We start from the raw sequence: 23,818 nt of genomic DNA, 5'->3' as shown, positions 1-23,818 counted from the left end.
AACAAACCTGCACGTTCTACACATGTACCCCAGAACTTAAAGTATATATAAAAAAAGAACTCCTAGAGATCATTCTTAAAAAGATGAACAGCCCAATAGAAAAAAATGAATCATTAGACGGAGACGTGGATGGCTAATACACATGAAAGAGGTTCTCAGCCTTACTCATCATAAGGGATTTACAAATTAAAATAACAGAAATAGCATTTCGTACCCATCAGATGGGCAACAAATTGAAAGGACCAACGAAGGCAGTTGTCAGTGAGAAAGTAAGGTTATGAGAAGCACTCCTATACTGCTGGTGGGAGCATAAATTGGTTTAACCACTTTAAAGAGCAACTTGGAAATGTCAATAAGGTTGAATATATTCATGTCCTAAATCCCAGCAATTTCACTTTAAAAATCTACCTTAGAGAAGCCCTTACACTTACATTCAATTAAGTATTGAATGTTATAGCCTAAAAATGAAAGAAAATCATTACTATCCATCAGAAGGTAAATGGGAGAATAACGTATTGCTTATTTATACAATAAACACTATATAAATAAATAACAGATCTACATGTATTAAAATAGATTTCAAAAATAAAATATTCAGGGGGAAGGGATACTATTTTACAACATGGTATCATTTGTTGCCATTTTAATGTTACATAAATCTTTATTAGATTTCATTTAGAGAAAATGTATATAAAGACAGAGGTGTGAAAAATATGCTTCAACTTTGGGATGTTCGCTAACCTCTTTAGGCGGAGGAGGACAGATAATTGGGTTGGGATGCTATGCATAGTACACTTTAGCCCTATCTATAATATGTTACTGATTTTTTAAAAAAGATAATATAAAATGTTTCTATTTGTTTAAATAGCTAGTGGTTGCACACATATTTGCTTCATTATTTCAGTGTGCTTTAATGACTGAGATATTTTATAATGCATGTATAATAAAAACTTGGGATAATATCTGGCAAATAGAACAAAATAAATGGTAACTGTTTTTATTAGCAGTGGTTGAACTGGAAAATCACTGAAACATAAAGTGACAAAGCTCGGTGCCCAAGATTTAATATATTTTTGCCTCACAATATAATTAAGCAATAGTCAAAAGTATGACAGCAGAACCCAACATCATGGGGCCTCCTATGAGTTCATGAACTGTGCCTCTAGTAAATAATGTCAGGATGATGAATCTCAGTACTGAAGGAGAGGGACTATTTTTTTATACTTGACCTTTGGAATTAACGAAAACCATTATCCTTTAAGGGAAAAATAATTCTTTTTTCTTTATCAAGTTCTAATTTCCTTACAGCTTACACAGCCCCTATCTTTTATTTATGAGATGTCCTGCATTTGGTAGGATTCTGCCATTTATTCCAAACAACAAATAGATACCAAGATTAATTATCTAAAAGACATTGGAAGTAATAAAATGTGAAGCATTAAAAGCCCCAACACTAATGAGACAGATTTTTAGGCTCAAACAACCTCTCAAATATAGAGTAAAATTCGGTTTAAAAAATGTTAACATTTAGTTAGAAATACATAAATAACATGTGTGAATTTTATTACTCTTTTGGGGGGCATTTTCACGTTTCATATTGTGAGGCCCTTCCGAAAGAGAACTTTGTCAATAATGGTGAAATTTCGGTATTACAGAATTTCTTGCTAGGCATGAGCTCCAACTTTTTTTCTTCAGGTTAGTATTCAAATTCCTGAGATAGTCACCGCTTAGAGTTAATGTTAAACAAACTAGAACACTCTGAAACGAATGAATATCACATATCTTTAGTATAGTTATAAATGTAAGGAGATGGATATTTGCTGCTTAACTTCGGAACTGTCTTAATAAGCATAAACATAAGACTTAAATTATACCTCAGAAAACCACTTGAGGCACCAAAGAATAGTTTATTGCTTCCCTGTACTAAATGTTCTTAATATAAAGAGCAAATTCACCTTATGGAAAGGCAACTATCTTCCCAAGGAGTCCCTTAGTTGTTTGTAAGGTAATGCTGAAGCTATCAACCCATGCGTTGAGTTTAAATGCCTATCCTAAATAGACCATGTATGACTTAGTCATGTATGGAGGCACCATCCATCAGTAGTTGAAGGCAGCTGAAAAGGAGTGGTTGGGGATTCTTCTAGTGGTTGAACAAGGTCATTTGGCATCAGAGGTCTGCACAGAGGGGTGCTGAGTAGAACTGGAGTGGTCAGACAGCCTTCTGGAATCATATGATCAAAAGTCAGATATGTGATACCTAAATTTAGGAAAGTATGAGAGGATACTTCAGGCTGTGAGCAGTGACAAAATGTCCTTTTGATGCAGCACACCCTTTCCTAGAATTTTAAAATTTTCTAATATGGATAGACATGACTTTCTTTTTAGTTTTTAGAGTTAGTGCTATTTCAGAGTAGGTAGAAATTTGCATCTTTAAACTAAGATTGTAATCAGGCTGACCAACTGAAGTAAAACACTAACAAGACATTATTTAAAGAATAATATTATTAAGTGATGCAATTTCTAAATGTTCATTTTAAAATTTGTATCCTGTTTTCCCTGGTTGTTAATGGTAATTTTTAAGTAAGAGAACAATGTCGTAATTTTGTTAAATTTAAAAAATGGTAGCGTTATTACCCAGTGGAAAGTTTGGGAAAGGAGAACAATTTAGTTTCTTGTGTGTGTTATTAAGTTCAATTTCAACTTGATGTTGACAAGGAAGAAAATGAATATTAAAAGAATTAAAGATCTATATTGTTTAAACATATAAATATTTCTTTTGCTAAGAGAAAATATCTGTATCTATAATTAAATTTTAACACAAACATTGAAAATGTGGGATTTGATATCAAGGTGTCATTTATAGAGCTTAAAACCTGAGGAGGGGTTGTGTTGCTGGGTTGAAGCTTCATTTCCAACTGGCTGTGAGACTTTAGGCAAGTCAAAGAACTCTTTAAACCTTGTCTTCTTGACCTTTAAAATAAACATGTTCTGGATGATCTTGAACCCTAAGATATTGTGTTTCAAATTTGATATTTAATGGAAACTTTAAATTCTTAGAGTTCTTCCTAGTAGACTCACCTTCCTTCCCAGTTCTCCACAAACACCAACTGGCTGCCCATCCATTCTGCATACACTGTGCATTTATCAACATAATATTGGTAATGATTAATAGCACATTGCTCTTTACACAGTGGATACCTGTATGTCAAAGCTAATTATGTGCTTTTGGAATGTCGTATTCCTGAAACACAATTTAACATCAAAACACCTTAGTCTGATTCCTACTTAACTCTAATCTTGCTTCTGACAATATCCATTTAGAACTTCTTAGCTTCAACTTGCTGAGACCACTTTTTGTTTCATATCATATTATCAGTTCAGTGCTTTGCTCACAGGATTTCTTCTGCCTGGAATGTCTTCCTTCCCTACTCTCTAGACTTCCCTTTCTTAACTCAATCCAAGTCCTACCTGCTCCAGGAAGCCAGCTCTCATTCTGGTCCTCAGGGTGGGCTTGTCTCGCCAAAGTCCTATGGGTCTCACTATCTTTGCTCATGGAACCAGCCCATGGCATGCCTCCTCAGGCTGCCTGGAAGACTCTACACAGATATGGAGAATTCTTGACTCAGGCTGAGGGGCAGTCTAGTACCAGGCTCTTAATCTTCAGAGATGGAAGACCAAGAAGGGAATTTTAGTCCAAGTCTGGAAAAAGAAGAAGGTATATTGAGATTTCAGAGGGTAGGATTTAGGAAAGGGGCTAAGAAGAGAGAATGCAAAAAAAAAAAAAAAAGGCAAACAAAGGTTTGGCTAGAGGTGCAGTTGGACACAAGGTAATTAAAAAATTCAGACTAGGAAATAAGTCTGTGGTCTTGTTTCAAGAATGTTGTCAATTTGTTGTAGCATGCTGCTGGAGACTGAAACCCTCCTATTTTGCAACTTTACTTATCATTTTATACATATAGATCATTTGCCCTAGCATATTTTTAAGCAAGTAATGTGTTTGACAGTACTTTGTTTTTCCAGCCCATGGAACAGAATCTTAAGCAGCGTAAAAATAATAACATAGTAACAACAATAGTAATAATTATTAAAATGTGAACAATAGTAATGAGAGTATATATCATTTATTGATGCTATAGTGATAATAACTATATTAATAACAACATTGGTAACAATAATAATAATTATAGTTATTGACTATCATGATAGTAACTGTCATTTATTACCCTCTTCTGTATCACGTGCTGCCTTAAGCACTTTGAATACATATCTTCATTAATCTTAGAGAGAGGGTAACATTTCCCTCTCGTAATGGAAGAAGAAATGAAAAGCAGTTTTTCCAGGGTCACAAAGATCTGTTACTTAAGTTGTTAAAATGATGCAATTTAAAGAATACAGGAATTCAACTTAACAACCATTTACTGAGCATCAACTGTACTCAGCACCATAGTATAGGTACTAACAGGGGATATAAAAATGAGTTAAGTAGTCTATACTTTCTAGGAGTTCAGAATGTTAACATTTTAATTCTAACTGTTGGGATGTTTTTGTTTTTAGGTCAGCTCACTGGGATAATGGCAAAGTACTAAGATTACAGTATCATTAATTCAGGATATCTCATCCTGTTAATAGGAAAATCTTCAGAAACAGCGCTTGATTTTATTAAAGAAGTCTTAACTCAGTTACATATGAAGCAGGTTCAAAGGAGCTGATGAGCACAGAAAATTTCAGGTAGACATTATTATAGTTTGCAATTATATTCCCACATAGGGCTATTGCTTTGCACCCTCAATTGCCTTTTAATGGATTTGAGCATTGACATATGTATGTTTAGATGGTTTCCTGACTCCATTTAGAAAGTACAATTTAGTAAATTGGTTTGAATGTAGGACCAGTTACCAGTGCTGGCTAGTGTACCAAGTTTCTATGGGGACTATTCATCTTTATGTATTACATATGCCCCAAAGAATGAATGAATGCATGTGTGGAGAATGTGTATAGGAAGCTAAGTAAGTTGTTGAAAACTGTGGTGTTCTGTGCTGGACACCAATCTGGTATAATTGTTATTAATAGTAGAAGAAATTCGCCTTAGTTTTTTATGTACCTTAACTTCCTGGCAATTAATAATGCGTGACACTGATGGAAATATGGCTAAAACATTGCAACATTTAATATTAAGTCCATTGTATGTGCCTGAAACTTCCCCAGACAGTGGTGTAAAAATAGACATTTGTTTTTTCCTTATGTAAAAGAAACTTTCCAGAGATAGAAATTTCAGGACCAGTATGATCAAAGGTGCTAAGGGACACAGCTTATTCTACTTTCCTTCTAAGTCATCCACGCCTTCCATTCGCAAGGATACTTGGTGATCGAAAATGGCACCAGAGCTCCAGTCATTACACCTATATTCCAGCCAGTGAGAAAGAGGAAAGGACAAAGGGAGGAAAGGTGCATATTAGCTGGCTCGTAAGAGATCTTCTGGTTGCTGTCACTCACTTTCTTTTTATATCTCACTGGCAAGGATTTGGTTACATACCCATGCCTAGGTGCAGGGGAATCTGGGCAGCCATACAGCTAGCTTAAGGAAGAAGGGAGAATGGGTACTGGAGTGAGCAGCTAACAGTCTCTGCCACAGTGATATAGTAGGTGAAACAATAATTGAATAAAATCACCCAAGTGTTCACAATGAAAACAAAATTCACTTGCCAGTGGCTTTAAAATTTTTGGTGGGTGATGAAAATGTTTTAGAATTAGATAGTGGTCGGGAGGAGGAGCCAAGATGGCCGAATAGGAACAGCTCCAATCTACAGCTCCCAGCATGAGTGACGCAGAAGAAGGGTGATTTCTGCATTTCCATCTGAGGTACTGGGTTCATCTCACTAGGGAGTGCCAGACAGTGGGTGCAGGTCAGTGGGTGCAGCACACCGTGCGCCAGCCGAAGCAGGGTGAGGCATTGCCTCACTTGGGAAGCGCAAGGGGTCAGGGAGTTCCCTTTCCTAGTCAAAGAAAGGGGTGACAGATGGCACCTGGAAAATCTGGTCACTCCCACCTGAATACTGCGCTTTTCCGACTGGCTTAAAAAACGGCACACCAGGAGATTATATCCTGCACATGGCTTGGAGGGTCCTACACCCATGGAGTCTCGCTGATTGCTAGCACAGCAGTCTGAGATCAAACTGCAAGGCGGCAGCGAGGCTGGGGGAGGGGCGCCCGACATTGCCCAGGCTTGCTTAGGTAAACAAAGCAGCTGGGAAGCTCGAACTGGGTGGAGGCCACCACAGTTCAAGGAGGCCTGCCTGCCTCTGTAGGCTCCACCTCTGGGGGCAGGGCACAGACAAACAAAAAGACAGCAGTAACCTCTGCAGACTTAAATGTCCCTGTCTGACAGCTTTGAAGAGAGCAGTGGTTCTCCCAGCATGCAACTGGAGATCTGAGAACCGGCAGACTGCCTCCTCAAGTGGGTCCCTGACCCCTGACCCCTGAGCAGCCTAACTGGGAGGCACCCCCCAGCAGGGGCAGACTGACACCTCACAAGGCCAGGTACTCCAACAGACCTGCAGCTGAGGGTCCTGTCTGTTAGAATGAAAACTAACAAACAGAAAGGACATCCACACCAAAAACCCATGTGTACATCACCATCATCAAAGACCAAAAGTAGATAAAACCACAAAGATGGGGAAAAAACAGAGCAGAAAAACTGGAAACTCTAAAAAGCAGAGCACCTCGCATCCTCCAAAGGAACGCAGTTCCTCACCAGCAACGGAACAAAGCTGGATGGAGAATGACTTTGACGAGCTGAGAGAAGAAGGCTTCAGACGATCAAATTACTCCGAGCTGCAGGAGGACATTCAAACCAAAGGCAAAGACGTTGAAAACTTTGAAAAAATTTAGAAGAATGTATAACTAGAATAACCAATACAGACAAGTGCTTAAAGGAACTGATGGAGCTGAAAACCAAGGCTCGAGAACTACGTGAAGAATGCAGAAGCCTCAGGAGCTGATGCGATCAACTGGAAGAAAGGGTATCAGCGATGGAAGATGAAATGAATGAAATGAAGCGAGAAGGGAAGTTTAGAGAAAAAAGCATAAAAAGAAATGAGCCAAGCCTCCAAGAAATATGGGACTATGTGAAAAGACCAAATCTACGTCTGATTGGTGTACCTGAAAGTGATGGGGAGAATGGAACCAAGTTGGAAAACACTCTGCAGGATATTATCCAGGAGAACTTCCCCAATCTAGCAAGGCAGGCCAACATTCAGATTCAGGAAATACAGAGAACACCACAAAGATACTCCTCGAGAAGAGCAACTCCAAGACACATAATTGTCAGATTCACCAAAGTTGAAATGAAGAAAAAAATGAAAAGAGAAAGGTGGGTTACCCTCAAAGGGAAGCCCATCAGACTAACAGCAGATCTCTCGGCAGAAACTCTACAAGCCAGAAGAGAGTGGGGGCCAATATTCAACATTCTTAAAGAAAAGAATTTTCAACCCAGAATTTCATATCCAGCCAAACTAAGCTTCATAAGTGAAGGAGAAATAAAATACTTTACAGACAAGCAAATGCTGAGAGATTTTGTCACCACCAGGCCTGCCCTAAAAGAGCTCCTGAAGGAAGCACTAAACATGGAAAGGAACAACCGGTACCAGCCGCTGCAAAATCATGCCAAAATGTAAAGACCATCGAGACTAGGAAGAAACTGCATCAACTAACGAGCAAAATCACCAGCTAACATCATAATGACAGGATCAAATTCACACATAACAATATTAACTTTAAATATAAATGGACTAAATGCTCCAATTAAAAGACACAGACTGGCACATTGGATAAAGAGTCAAGACCTATCAGTGTGCTGTATTCAGGAAACCCATCTCACATGCAGAGACACACATAGGCACAAAATAAAAGGATGGAGGAAGATCTACCAAGCAAATAGAAAACAAAAAAAGGCAGGGGTTGCAATCCTAGTCTCTGATAAAACAGACTTTAAACCAACAAAGATCAAAAGAGACAAAGAAGGCCATCACATAATGGTAAAGGGATCAATTCAACAAGAAGAGCTAACTATCCTAAATGTATATGCCCCCAATACAGGAGCACCCAGATTCATAAAGCAAGTCCTGAGTGACCTACAAAGAGACTTAGACTCCCACACATTAATAATGGGAGACTTTAACACCCCACTGTCAAAATTAGACAGATCAATGAGACAGAAAGTCAACAAGGATACCCAGGAATTGAACTCAGCTCTGCACCAAGCAGACCTAATAGACATCTACAGAACTCTCCACCCCAAATCAACAGAATATACATTTTTTTCAGCACCACACCACGCCTATTCCAAAATTGACCACATAGTTGGAAGTAAAGCTCTCCTCAGCAAATGTAAAAGAACAGAAATTATAACAAACTATCTCTCAGACCACAGTGCAATCAAACTAGAACTCAGGATTAAGAATCTCACTCAAAACCGCTCAACTACATGGAAACTGAACAATCTGCTCCTGAATGACTACTGGGTACATAACGAAATGAAGGCAGAAATAAAGATGTTCTTTGAAACCAACGAGAACAAAGACACAACATACCAGAATCTCTGGGACACATTCAAAGCAGTGTGTAGAGGGAAATTTATAGCACTAAATGCCCACAAGAGAAAGAAGGAAAGATCCAAAATTGACACCCTAACATCACAATTAAAAGAACTAGAAAAGCAAGAGCAAACACATTCAAAAGCTAGCAGAAGGCAAGAAATAACTAAAATCAGAGCAGAACTGAAGGAAATAGAGACACAAAAAAATCTTCAAAAAATCAGTGAATCCAGGAGCTGGTTTTTTGAATAGATCAACAAAATTGATAAACCGCTAGCAAGACTAATAAAGAAAAAAAGAGGGAAGAATCAAATAGATGCCATGAAAAATGATAAAGGGGATATGAACAGTGATCCCACAGAAATACAAACTACCATCAGAGAATACTACAAACACATCTACGCAAATAAACTAGAAAATCTAGAAGAAATGGATACATTCCTCGACACATACACTCTCCCAAGACTAAACCAGGAAGAAGTTGAATCTCTGAATAGACCGATAACAGGAACTGAAATTGTGGCAATAATCAATAGCTTACCAACCAAAAAGAGTCCAGGACCAGATGGATTCACAGCCGAATTCTACCAGAGGTGCGAGGAAGAACTGGTACCATTCCTTCTGAAACTATTCCAATCAATAGAAAAAGAGGGAATCCTCCCTAACTCATTTTATGAGGCCAGCATCATCCTGATACCAAAGCCAGGCAGGGGCACAACCAAAAAAGAGAATTTTAGATCCATATCCTTGATGAACATTGATGCAAAAATCCTCAATAAAATACTGGCAAACCGAATCCAGCAGCACATCAAAAAGCTTATCCACCATGATCAAGTGGGCTTCATCCCTGGGATGCAAGGCTGGTTCAATATACACAAATCAATAAATGTAATCCAGCATATAAACAGAACCAAAGACAAAAACCACATGATTATCTCAACGGATGCAGAAAAGGCCTTTGACAACATTCAACAACCCTTCATGCTAAAAACTCTCAATAAATTAGGTATTGATGGGATGTATTTCAAAATAATAAGAGCTATCTATGACAAACCCACAGCCAATATCATACTGAATGGGCAAAAACTGGAAGCATTCCCTTTGAAAACTGGCACAAGACAGGGATGCCCTCTCTCACCACTCCTATTCAACATAGTGTTGGAAGTTCTGGCCAGGGCGATTAGGCAGGAGAAGGAAATAAAGGGTATTCAATTACGAAAAGGGGAAGTCAAATTATCCCTGTTTGCAGACGACATGATTGTATATCTAGAAAACCCCATTGTCTCAGCCCAAAATCTCCTTAAGCTGATAAGCAACTTCAGCAAAGTCTCAGGATACAAAATCAATGTACAAAAATCACGAGCATTTTTATACACCAACAACAGACAAACAGAGAGCCAAATCACGAGTGAACTCCCATTCACAATTGCTTCAAAGAGAATAAAATACCTAGGAATCCAACTTACAAGGGATGTGAAGGACCTCTTCAAGGAGAACTACAAACCACTGCTCAAGGAAATAAAAGAGGATACAAACAAATGGAAGAACATTCCATGCTCATGGGTAGGAAGAATCAATATCGTGAAAATGGCAATACTGCCCAAGGTAATTTACAGATTCAATGCCATCCCCATCAAGCTACCAATGACTTTCTTCACAGAATTGGAAAAAAACTACTTTAAAGTTCATATGGAACCAAAAAAGAGCCTGCATCACCAAGTCAATCCTAAGTCAAAAGAACAAAGCTGGAGGCATCACACTACCTGACTTCAAACTATACTACAAGACAACAGTAACCAAAACAGCATGGTACTGGTACCAAAACAGAGATATAGATCAATGGAACAGAACAGAGCCCTCAGAAATAATGCCGCATATCTACAACTATCTGATCTTTGACAAACCTGAGAAAAACAAGCAACGGGGAAAGAATTCCCTATTTAATAAATGGTGCTGGGAAAACTGGCTAGCCATATGGAGAAAGCTGAAACTGGATCCCTTCCTTACACCTTATACAAAAATCAATTCAAGATGGATTAAAGACTTAAATGTTAGACCTAAAACCATAAAAACCCTAGAAGAAAACCTAGGCTTTACCATAGGCATGGGCAAGGCATAGGCATAGGCATGGGCAAGGACTTCATGTCTAAAACACCAAAAGCAACGGCAACAAAAGCCAAAATTGACAAATGGGATCTAATTAAACTAAAGAGCTTCTGCACGGCAAAAGAAACTACCATCAGAATGAACAGGCAACCTACAAAATGGGAGAAAATTTTCGCAACCTACTCATCTGACAAAGGGCTAATATCCAGAATCTGCAATGAACTCAAACAAATTTACAAGAAAAAAACAAACAACCCCATCAAAAAGTGGGCGAAGGATATGAACAGACACTTCTCAAAAGAAGACATTTATGCAGCCAAAAAACACATGAAAAAATGCTCACCATCACTGGCCATCAGAGAAATGCAAATCAAAACCACAATGAGGTACCATCTCACACCAGTTAGAATGGCAATCATTAAAAAGTCAGGAAACAACAGGTGCTGGAGAGGATGTGGAGAAACAGGAACACTTTTACACTGTTGGTGGGACTGTAAACTAGTTCAACCATTGTGGAAGTCAGTGTGGCGATTCCTCAGGGATCTAGAACTAGAAATACCATTTGACCCAGCCATCCCATTACTGGGTATATACCCAAAGGACTATAAATCATGCTGCTATAAAGACACATGCACACGTATGTTTATTGCTGCATTATTCACAATAGCAAAGACTTGGAACCCACCCAAATGTCCAACAATGATAGACTGGATTAAGAAAATGTGGCACATATACACCATGGAATACTATGCAGCCATAAAAAATGATGAGTTCATGTCCTTTGTAGGGACATGGATGAAATTGGAAATCATCATTCTCAGTAAACTATTGCAAGAACAAAAAACCAAACACCGCATATTCTCACTCATAGGTGGGAATTGAACAATGAGAACACATGGACACAGGAAGGGGAACATCACACTCTGGGGACTGTTGCGTGGTGGGGGGAGGGGGGAGGGATAGCATTGGGAGATATACGTAATGCTAGATGACGAGTTAGTGGGTGCAGCGCACCAGCATGGCACATGTATACATATGTAACAAACCTGCACATTGTGCACATGTACTCTAAAACTTAAAGTATAAAAAAAAAAAAAGAATTAGATAGTGGTCATGATTACACAATACACTAAAAACTACTTAATTGTATACACTTTGAAGGATGACTTCTATGAATTACATATTGATTTTTAAAAAGAATCCTGTTGTCTATACAGTTTAAGAAGGGAAAACAAAGACTCAAAAATTTTATTCTCCAGAATATAAAGACCATAGCTTAAAAAAGAGTGGAGGCTCTCACAACATGTCTTGTGGCTCTGTTTATATAAGGAGAAATGCTCCCACAGTAATACTTTATGCCTGATGCTGGCCTGTAAGGCAAAGTGAGAGATAAATGGTTGAACTGCAGAGTGGCAGGTGGTGATAATAATAGTGATGAACACAGCAGCAGCACACATTTATTATTTATCAGACACTAAGTTACGAATGTGACATAATGGCAGACATTTCAGATCATATCAGAAATAATCTTATGAGAAAACTGAGGCACGGACTGATTAACCACCTTATCAAGGTTACATGCTTTATAAGTAGTAGAATGCGGGTTACAATTCGGGCAGCCTGATTCCACAGTCCATACTCCTGATTGCTATACTGCACTATATGCTGCCTCTAAACCCTGAAGCAGGAGCCATGGACTCTCATTTACAAGTAAGGAAACTGAAGCTGAACCAGCTTAAATATCTGGCTGTAATGATCATATAGCTAGTAATAAGGTGTTACTGGGTTCAAAACTAGACCTAGATGATTCTAAAGCCATTGATTCCTATATGTTACTGCCTGCCAGGTAATCAGACTTTCTCTTGCTGCCAAAAGTGTCCTCCCCAACTGATCTTTGATAAAGGAGCAAATGCAACACAATGAAGTAAAGACAGTCTTTCAACAGATGGTGCTGGAACAACTGGATGTCCACATGCAAAAAATTAAATCTGGGCATAGACCTTACACCCTTCACAAAAATTAATTCAAAATGGATTATGGACCTAAACAGAAACACAAAACTAAAAAATTCTTAGAAGATAACACGGGAGAAAACCTAGATGACATTGGGTATAGTGATGATGTTTTATATAGAACACCAAAGGCATGATTCATGAAATAATTGATAATCAAGACTTCACTATAACTAAAAACTTCTGCTTTGTAAAAGATAATATCAAGATAACGAAAAGGCAAACCACAGACTGGGAGAAAGTATTTGCGAAGACATCTGAAAAAGGGTTATTATCTAAAATATACAGAACTTAAAACTCAACAATAAACAATCCAGTTCAAAAATGGGCCAAAGACCTTAACAGATACCTCACCAAAGAAAATATACAGTTGGCAAATAAGCATATAAAAATATGCTATACATGGTATATCACTAGGGGGATGCAAATTAAAACAACAGTGAGATACCACTACACATCTATTAGAATGGTCAAAATCCAAACGCTGACATCATGAAATGCTGATGAGAATGTGGAAGAACAGGAACTCTCATCCATTGCTGGGAATGTGAAATGGTACAGCCAGACCTACTTTGGAAGACAGTTTGGCAGTTTCTTACAAAAGTGAACATATTCTTACCATACTTCCCAATAATCACATTCCTTGGTATTTATCCAAAGGATTTGAAAACTTATGCCTACATAAAAACCTACATACAGATGTTTATATTAGCTTTATTCATAATTGCCAAAACTTGGAAGCAACCAAAATGTCTTTCAGTGGGTGAATGGATAAATAAATGAATATACCCAATGAAATAGTATTTTGCACTGAAGAGGAATGAGCTATCAAAGACATGGAAGAAACTTAACTGTATATTACTAAGTGAAAGAAACAAATTTGGAAAGGCTACATACTGTATGATTCCAACTGTATGAGGTTGTGAAAGGGCAAAACAGTGGAGACAGTAAAAAGGTCAGAGGTTGTTAGGGGTTAGCAGAAAGGGAGGCATGAATTGGTGGAGCACAGATTTTTAGGGCAGTGAAAATACTCTAAATTATACCATAATGGTGGATTCATTATACATTTGTCCAAACCCGTAGAATGCACACACCAAGAGTGAACACTAGTGTAAACTATGGACTTTGGGTAATTATGATGTGTCAATGTAGGTTAATCAGTTATAACAGATGTACCATTCTGGTGGGGGTGATACAGGGAAGGCTATGCATGTGTTGTGTTAGAAAGTATATGGGAAATCTCTGTACCTTTCTCTTAATTTTGCTGTGAAACTGAAACTACTTTTAATAAATAGTCTTAAATTTTTTACATTGAAAAGGTTTATCATGAGGTGCTAATCTATTAGTAGACACATTTGTCTCACAGATTTGTTTGTATTTTTAATAGCAAAAATAAAGTGCCACAACCACCACTAACAACAGTGTCCTCTGATTTGGAGGAAAAAATAATCTTTTAAGGATTTGGGGATTTTTATAATGTATACTTAAAATTAGGCTGGGTGCAGAGGCTCACATCTGTAATACCAGTACTTTGGGAGGCCAAGATGGGATTACTTGGGACCAGGAGTTTGAGACCAGCCTGGGCAATATATAGTGAGACCCAGTCTCAAAAAAAAGAAAAAAGAGAAAGAATATTTTTTTTAAAAAAAAATAAATTTGGGTATAGTTACTAAAGGGCTTCTGTGAAGTAAGACTGGACATATTTCATTTTAGGGGTTCCTTGTTCATTTTTACACTAAAAATGTAAAATTTTACATTTTACTCTCCTGGACTAATTGACATGATATTAATTTAAAAGCCACACACACAGACACAAAAACATACGTAGGCGTGGCTGAGGAAGATGACCTGCCACACAAGGCTTGCTTTTAATTAGATTTTCGAAGCACATCTTTCCTTTGACAAACCTAATGTGATGCAGTAAGACAAGTTTCTTTTATTTTATTTTTTCCTCCAGAGGATCCCATGCAGTCCTGCTAAGTATTACTTTTGACAGGCATAGCATCTTTTTAAAAAATTGGACTGAAGTTGTTTGCAGTTTTCTGACCATTTAGGGTACAGATGTTTATTGCACTCATTGCTATGATTGAACAAAACACAGGAATCTGAACAGTTTATTCTTCAAAGCAGTTTAAAGCTCAGGCAATCCTACCTCAGAGCGGGAGAAATATTCCCTTTCAAATTGTGTGTGCATGGAGTTATTCCGCACGTTTTTGGTGTATGTGATATATGCAACACATACTAAAACTTGAAGGAGTAGGATGTTTGGAGGTGCATGTGACATATCTGATTCTGTACTAGTACTTTATTTATTCTGTGAATATTTTAGAGCAAACATAGGACAAAATTGTTCAAATGTAACAATTATAAAACAAAAAATAGACACAGGGACACATGATCTCAACAAAAATATAACAGAAGGATGGTTTTAATGGGGAGATATTAAGACTCTTTACCTGGCTTGTCAAATTTCATCATCCCTGAAGAAACATAATTTTGTTGAATACTTTAAAGAATTTGTTAACGATTTATATTTTAGAATTTAGAATTTTATCTAAATACCTATGTGGCGAGTGTAAATATCACAGTCACACTCTGAGGTGTGCAAAAGGGGGCCTTTTTTCCTTTTGGTATTCAAGTTATTTTCTGTTCATACTCCACTCCTCACTTTCACCCCATTAGTCCTAATGCAGAAAGTTACTTTAGTTCATTCCAGGTGAACTGAATCTAAATTAATGACTTGGGTCCAGGATAGTTTCTTTGTTGTTTATGTACCCTCATTCTCTGGGGAGCTTGTGTAGATACCACTGCAAAGAGCAAGGAAAAGGTGCTTGGATCTAATCTGGCCTCCCAGCCAAGGTGTTAACTCATCCCAGTTGTCTTCAGCGCTCACGTGGCAACTTGGGGTAGACAGAGAAGCAGCATCTTGGACCTGCTGCCAGGCCTCTAGACTCTTGCTACTACCTGCCTGCTGAAGCAGGATATTTCCCTGACCTCTTTCCGGGACTTGCAACAAGGGTGCCTGTTTACTTAGCCTGCCACTCTCAACTCCTTGTGGGAGGGAACACACAAGCGAACGAGGTGGGAACTGGAGTGCACAAGCACTGGAACCACTTGGCCACTTCAGTGCTGGCAGGAGTAAACTCTGTGTGGGCCCTGCAGCAGCATCCAGATTGGGGTGACTGCAACCCACGAAATCTCAGAGGGTGTGTATAGTGCTCTTTCAGCACTGCTGTCTGTGAATGGCTTAAGTATTAACAGCTTAGTGGGCTGTTTGCCTTGTTGCATGGGGTGGCTGCCCTCTGCCAGTGAGGGCGGAGGGCCAGCGTGGCAGCCTTTTGTATCTGTCCTCCTGGCTCCTGAGCTCTTGTCCAGCATCCAGGAAAAATGAGGTCTCATGAATGAATTGAAGGATGGTAAATGCAGGGGATTTTATGGTCGATGAAGTGGCTGTCAGTGGGGAGGGGAGCTGAAAAGGGGATGGAGGGTAGGAAATCTTCCCCTGAAGTCCAGCCATCTCCAGCCAGATTGTTCTCCAAAGTTGTCTCATCAAGATGTCCCTCTGAAGTCAATCCGCTTCTTTACAACATCCAGCCATAGTCCAGATGTCGAGCTGCTTCTCTCCACCAGCTGAGTCTGGGGTCTTTATAGGCACAGGATGTGGGGTGGGGCAGGACCATGGGTGGTTTAGGAAAAGGCGATATTCAAGCAGGAAAACAGGGATATAAGTTCTCACTTTGGGCTGTGGCCTCAGGCTTTTTGGCTTGAGGGTGGGGCTTCACCAGGGACCTACCCCTGTCTACCTAGAATTTCTCTGCCTCTTGTTGCTATCACTGCTAAGGAGCAGCCATATCCAGCAGCTTCCTGGTGGGAACTGTCCAGAATTTATGAGTGTGAGCAAAGAGCCTTCTGGTAGACAGGCCACCATTTTCTCTTTTTCTGATCCTCTGAGTGTATCTGTAACCCATAGGATATTTTAGATGCTTCTCTCCAGCCATAGGAAACCAGAGTTGAGGGTGTGGATGTGTGTTTGAAGTCTCTTGCTCATTAGTGCCTAATACGTATGTAATGCCACCATTTTCACAGTGCCACTGGGTGGCTTGGAGGACTTTTCTGTGAAGACTGATGTCCCCTTCCTCTAAGCCATAGTAGATAATCTATTTTCTTTTCTGAGATTCCCAAACGTAAAACTTAAAGTAAGGGTACATGCTGCCCATTTCACCGATGTATGACTTTCTGGTGGATGGGAAGGGCATATAGTTTCCAGACATGTCTGTCTATCTTGAATTTTCTCCGCATTCTACTTACCTAACTTTTATAGAAGATTCTCATCATGTGGAAGTAGTCGGGAGAAGAGTACATGTGGGAAAAAAAATGTATGCTAGATCTCATCTACTGTTAAATGTTTTATCTTTTACCTGAATTTCAGCATTTGAATTTAGAATTCAGTAATTCAACATTTTTGTGCCCTGGTCTGGTCTGCTAATCTCTCACTTGGGGTTAATGATGACCCTCATATCTTTTGGGTCAAATGGAAAAAAGTTAGTTAATATCTCAAATAATTATTCTGCCACTCTAACTTATGTGCAACATTCAGTAATTTATGTAAAAAAGAATAAACCAGTCTTTATTTACAGGTGGGATGACATTGGACGTAACTTTACTATTCTAATTACAGCTTGAAGATTCTTGTACTAATAACTTTTCTATTATTTTGAATTTGCACTGAGAAGTTAAATTTTACATAGTTGAAACAAGCGCAAACTAATTAAATACCGTGACTAGGGAAGGAAGTTTCAACTGTAATTTAAATCTGAGACATTGTTTTTCAGATAGGGTTTGGTCATAGAATAAACTCACCCTGTTGTCTTTTTTCCCAGTGCCGTCTAAAAGAGGGAGAGATTATTTCATCATCCAACAGATAATTCCGAAATGTAACAAATGCTGACAGAAGTGACAAGCATTTCATTTTCTTTGAATGGATTCCAAAGTTCATTCCACTTGCTGCATATATTTCTTGTTCGCCAGATAACTGCTCCAAAGAGTGTAAAGTCTGATAGCAATTGTGGTGTAAAATTGTTATGCACACTAAATACTTTACCTATGACCTCTGCCTCGTGTACCAAAGGAGGGATAAGGAGCTGAACTTCTCATGCCTGGAGGAGGAAACTAACTTAAACAAGTTCCAGACTGGTGGCCACAGTGAAGGAAATATCAATTTTTCTCAAGTTTGTCTAGGATTTTTCAAGTATTTCCTACACAAAACTTTTACAAGAATTTTTTTTAATCACCAGTATCAAAATTTTCCATAGGCAGTCAAATACCTAAGAGGATATGATAAGAGGATAGGATTTTTGCTTTTTGGAGTGAGTAAAGAAGGGAAACTTCCGCTTTTATTTTGCCTGTTGTCATTGGAATTTCACCATAGCCAAGTGCCTTGTCCTGGCCTACTGCCATGAGTAGGCATTCTTTAGTAACTGAACATTAGCCAGAGATTCACTCAATCCACTGAATAACAAACTCGTCTCATGTAGAAATGACAGAGAGTTGATCAGTATTTTCACAACGCATCTATAGAAGAAAAAAATATGAGGCAGCAATATTATTTCTTGAAAGTAGTGACCTCTGGCTTGAGATTTCATCCATATATCTAAAAATCACATATTAAATACCTGGACTATTCAGAACATGGCCAAACGCAGAAAGTAATTAAAATGGCAGTCATAAAAATCACTGTAACTAACTCACGAAAGGCCCTTTGGTCTCCTGTTTTGGGTCTATTGTTCTAACTTTGCATTTCATACTAAGCAGGTTGATTAACTGACACAGGTTGAATCTCCCTTCTCTGAAATGATTGGCACCAGAAGTCTTTTGTATTTTAGGGCATTTTGGATGTCAGATTTTCAGATTAGGGGTATTTAATCTCTATGGCTCAAAGATTTTAAAGTAGCCCCTATGATCCTCACCTCCTGGTCTTTATAGCCTGGTGTTCATAATCCTTTCCCTTGAGTGTGGGCAGGATCTGTGATTGCTTCTAACCAATAGAATATGGCAAAGACGACAGGATATTATTCCTCTGATGATGTTGTGTAAGACACCCTCATACTAGAAGATTTGCTTGAGAGTCTTGCTCTCCTTCCTACTGACTTTGAAGAAGCCAGCTACCATGAGTTCTACAGACACAGGCCATGAATTCTTCCAACAACCTGTAAACTAAGAAGTAAACACTTCCCCTGATGAGTCACCAGAGGAGAACCCAGCCCTTTCTGACACTTCTATTTCAGCCTTGCAAAGCACCTGGCCAAGCTATGCACACACTCCTGACCCACAGAAACTGTGAATTTATAAATGTGTATTATTATTAGCCACTCAGTTTGTGGTAATTTGTTATGCAGCATGGAAAACTAACACAACTGGTTTCTTAAACTATGAAACAAAGACATTGCTACTTGAATCAGGTAGGTATTGATAGCAACAAGAGAAGAGACAGCTGACAAGGAGACAAAATTTTCGAGAAATTATTAAAAAAACACTAGCTGTCTAAATCAATTTGGTATAGAAATGAGTAGCCTTATACATCAGTATAATCTTTGAAAGCATAATTGAGTAACAAATGTGTGCATAATTATGACTCCAAGTTTACAAGCATTGGTTATGTCATGTAAAATACATGCTGTACAAGAAGGTAGAGATCTATGTAATACAATTGGGAAAAAAAGTTTCACAATTATTGATGTGGCGTTGGATGTGTTTGACCATGGAACATGGAATAGTTTGAGAATTTAAAATTTATTCTAGGATTAAATGAAGGCATCATAAAATAAGTATTTATGGTCAAAGAATTACATATCCCTTTCTCACAGTGTGATATGTCAAAATCCTTATAGAATAATAAGTAAATATTTTAAGTTATGATAAAAGCTTGAGCTGAGAATTCAAGTACCACTTATTTCTGTGCAGCCTGGACAACTTGGCCTCTGCTTCCAAGGAGAAAATATTCCTGGAATTGTAAACAATACAGAATGGCTAATGATGGTTGTGGACCATAGGCTGGTTTTTCCTTAGACTGTAAGGTATCAGAGGAAGAGATCTTCTTGGTCTGTGAAACAGCTAGTAAGGAAACAACTACTATTGAGTTCTTATTTTAAAAAAAGCACAAAACTTGAAGCATGTTTCTATAACCTTCCTATAAACTTGCTTGAGGTTTGCTTTTTTTGGTCTTCTCTGCATCTCTTGACATTTGAAGTAGGATGATATCATGTGAGTAAATGCTGGCAATGTCCTTGATCAGGAATTTGAAGCTTTGTTGCCTAGCCTCTACCCAAATACATCCTAGTCATGTCAGCTGCCTGAGACTTCATTTTGCCGACTGTAGAATGGGTATGTAATGCCCCACCATAAAAGCAGACTTTGCATTTCAGTCCCTTTGACAGAACTGCTTAAAAAATTATTGCAATATATTTTGTGATTGGTTCTGATTTAAAATAAAAGTTGTCTAACATGTTTAATGAGATCTGTAGGATGAAAAGTTTGAGCGGGATCTCTTTCTGTAATTTGGAATTGCATTTCACATTTTATAAAACACTTTTCCTTGCATCCAGTCACTTGATCTTCTTGGTCATTGGTCATGCTGGGAAATTATTATTATCATATTGTGCCAGCAGTGCCTTCTTATCACTGTACAACACACACACACACATGCACAAACACACACAAACATGAACATATATATTATTGACGATAAGGATGGGTTTGTCCAGTACCCCATAACTGGTAAATGGTGGAACCAGGACCCAGACCCAAGACTTTCAACTCTAAATCCCATGTCTAACTCTGGAATACTTCAGTGGAAAGATAGCACTAGTGGAAGTGGTCATCTCTTGAGAGCAAAATTGTTTCTGGGTCACCATGCTGCATTTTCATCAGCAACTGTCATGTGATGTTCCCAGTAAGTAACTCACATTTGGAGTGATGCAGCCCCTCAGTCATGGGCCTAACTAACTTCTCTCTGTTGATGCAGAGTTCTAGGCACACAGGGAAGCCCTTGTCATTATCTTCTTTCTAGTAACTAGTCTCCATGGAGTACAGTCCTTATAGATGATGGTGAAAACACGATGTTTATCATTGTTCCTGGAGCCCTGAAGCTAAATAACTCCTATTTAAGGTATTGTTACTCTGAAAAACTGCATCAGATTTTAAATGAATTTCAAAGGTGTAAACCTGACCTGTCCATAGGTTCACAATGGGACTATTCAGTCTTTAAATGATTTATTTAAAGATCTAAAGGGCTTAAATACCCAAATATAGTAAGATCTTGATAAGATTGCACAGTAATGTGTATAATGTGGTCCCTGTTTTGGAATAAAAAGAAAGAAAAAAATTTAAATATGTGTATACATTTATATGATCATAGAGAAACATAAAAAAGGAAGCCAGATTATTTATTTGGGTACACAAGAAAAGTTGGAATTTATTGGCTTCTTTTTAATATATATTTGGACTTTCTTCACTGTAACAAGGATAAAATAGTAAGTTTGTAATTTAAAATTATACAATAAATATGTAATAAGAAGGAAGGATGGCAGAAAAAAAGCAGGTAGGGAAGGAAGGAAAATGAAAGTTATTCTTACAGTTCACTTGGACCTCATTTGCTAATTCAGAGACATATTTTATCTTGTCACTATGAAGGAAATAAAAATATGTCATGTATAATTATGCAATGTATATATCCTGTGTTTCAAAAAATTTATTTAAACGCCATTTATACATTTTTGTGATATCTATTGCTTATGTTACTGAAATTTAAGAACATGAGGTTTTGATGGGTACTGTAGAGTGTGAAAAATATGTGATAAAGCCATTTATTCATTCATCCTTAGAGCTAGGTACAGAGGGACGGAAGATAAACAAAATATCATGCCTGCTCCTTGAGGCACAAAAAAAGAGAAACCCTAGGAAAGCTGAGAGGCTGTTTAACACAGATGATAAGTAGTTGGTACACCCACCACCAGCACAACTCCTTTTCCCCCCAACGCATACATTCATGTAAAATCTGGAGTTGATTGTGTTACTTTTTCATATGGTTCCAGAACATCCTTCAGAGTCCCACTCAACCCTACACACCAGCAGTCTTTAGGAATTAGTTGGCATTGGCATTCAGTCAGTACTAGAATTGAGAAGTTCCTGGGATTTTGAATTCTATGGGGTCTTTCCTGTCTGGCTTATCCCTTGTGCTTCCTCAGTGGCAAATGAAAACATGAACTATGCAAGTGACCTTTGATGAGACGCTATCTGGGAACATAATTGTCTTCAAATAGGTGTACTCTAGAAGATGAATTTACTTTTACTAGATGAGAAAGGATGCAAATAGGTGAAAATCACTGGAAGACAACTCTTAGAGGATTTTAAGATATATTTTTAAGGGAAAATAGTGCAATAATTAGAGCTGCGCCAGTAGGTCGTGAGTTCTTTATTGACAAAGCTACTTGAATGGATTCTGGCAGCAGCAAACTGCCGGGGATATTAGAAAGGGAAGATTCATGGGTCAACCCTCCTTGGTGCTTTCACTATATTTTGTACATATTCTTTATGGTTTCTTTACTTTATTGTTTTGTAATTATCTGCTTATCTATTTTCCTATGTATTCGATGATGATGATTAATTTGCTGAACACTGTTATGGGCCAGGCAGCATTAAGGGCTGTTGGCATCGTTTTTCATTCGCTACAAGAGTGTGAAGCAGAAAGGATCTCCATTCAACTAGTGAGGAAACTGAGGCTTGGGAAGGTTAAATAGCTTGCTTAGGTCACACTGTTAGCACCTTTGTGCTCTTTATCGCTGTACAGGTTCCCAAGACAATTAGTGGCTGAGCAATGCTTGGATGAGAATGGTAATAGGCTTGAGTAAATGGGAAAAGCTGTGTCCTAAGTAAATCATTTATATTTCCCACCAGCTAATTGGAGACAGGCGTTAAGAGGAAGGAATTAGTTCCACTCCACAGTTGCCAGGCTAAGTTGTGTACTGCTTCCAACTGAGGTGGGAGCTGGGGAGTGAGGGGATGCATGAGAACATTGTTCTAATTGAGATCGTAGAGAAAATTTGCTCTCAAAATGGCTGTGGATAGTCACACTGCAAATTTATTTGAGTTAATTTCATTAATTAAAAAACCTTAAGTATTAGATAAATTTTACCATTGTCATTCACAAAGCAGCAGACTTCCCAGTTGATCTAAGCTGGTTCTATAGAAGGCTATGTGGTGTCTGTATAAGATTTTTCTCAAGACAACTAGCAAGCAAATACAAATTCTTATATCAGGCCAGTTCCTACAAACCTAAGAAGCCTTTTTATATATTCCGGAGGGCAAGATTTAACGCCCTTTTCCACCCCCAATTTGGTAAAATTAAATAAATAAAACTTAAAAGTTACAGATATGTCGTAGTTTGAAATATGTTTGCCCTTCTTATTCCTCATCCATGGAGCTCCCTGCAACTGTATAGAGTAAAAGCCTGATAGCAACTAATTTTTACTAGGAAATTAACTCCTTCAGCTCCCACCATTATACATGTCTTCCACTCTATTATAGAACTGTGTTTGGCAAGATATGTTTTTTTAAAAAAAACTCCTCAAGTGTCTTTCTTTTATGCTGGCCAGTTCTGTGGACTTTTAAACTCTCTGAGAACTACCTTTTGAAAGGTTTTTGTACTCTATCTCTAGCATGTATTATTCAATAAATCATTCTCAACAAGTAAGTCAAATAAGCATATTAGTCTGTGTGCTGCATTTTAAAAGAGCCTGTTAAACTGGCTGCTTTTTGGCAGTTTGCCCAATTAAAGGTTGTCATAATGAATCTATCTAGAACAAGAAACCTGGTCAGGTTTCAAATGAAATGTATGTTTTTGTATAAGTAACCTCTAAGGGGATCCAGCACTGCAAATTGCATAATGTGATACAATAGTCACAGAAGCTCAGAAATTCAGGGGAATGAAGTGTAGCATAGTCCTCCAACTATGTCATAGATTAATCAAAATGGTTTAGTGTCAGCTTTTGCTTTCAAATTCCAGCAACTAAGAAGACAGCTTATTTTCATAAGGATATCATGATGTGTGTGTGT

At 38.1% G+C, this 23,818-nt stretch overlaps 1 protein-coding gene across 1 annotated transcript in view; it reads left to right on the top strand.

The window, feature by feature from the left end:
- The window catches only part of LOC134756847 (uncharacterized), a 283,312-nt gene extending 262,243 nt beyond the window's left edge, over positions 1-21,069 (top strand). The window contains exon 4 of the mRNA XM_063696217.1: positions 17,590-21,069. Coding sequence (XP_063552287.1) covers positions 17,590-17,634 — 45 coding nt within the window. The 3' untranslated portion in view covers positions 17,635-21,069. The remainder of the gene's footprint in view (positions 1-17,589) is intronic.
- Positions 21,070-23,818: the final 2,749 nt, after the last annotated feature.

Source organism: Gorilla gorilla, chromosome 13 (assembly GCF_029281585.2).
Source record: "Gorilla gorilla gorilla isolate KB3781 chromosome 13, NHGRI_mGorGor1-v2.1_pri, whole genome shotgun sequence".
In the NCBI taxonomy this organism is placed as follows: domain Eukaryota; kingdom Metazoa; phylum Chordata; class Mammalia; order Primates; family Hominidae; genus Gorilla; species Gorilla gorilla.
Note: the sequence above shows the minus strand (reverse complement) of the source record. Positions and strands in the feature narration are given on the sequence as shown.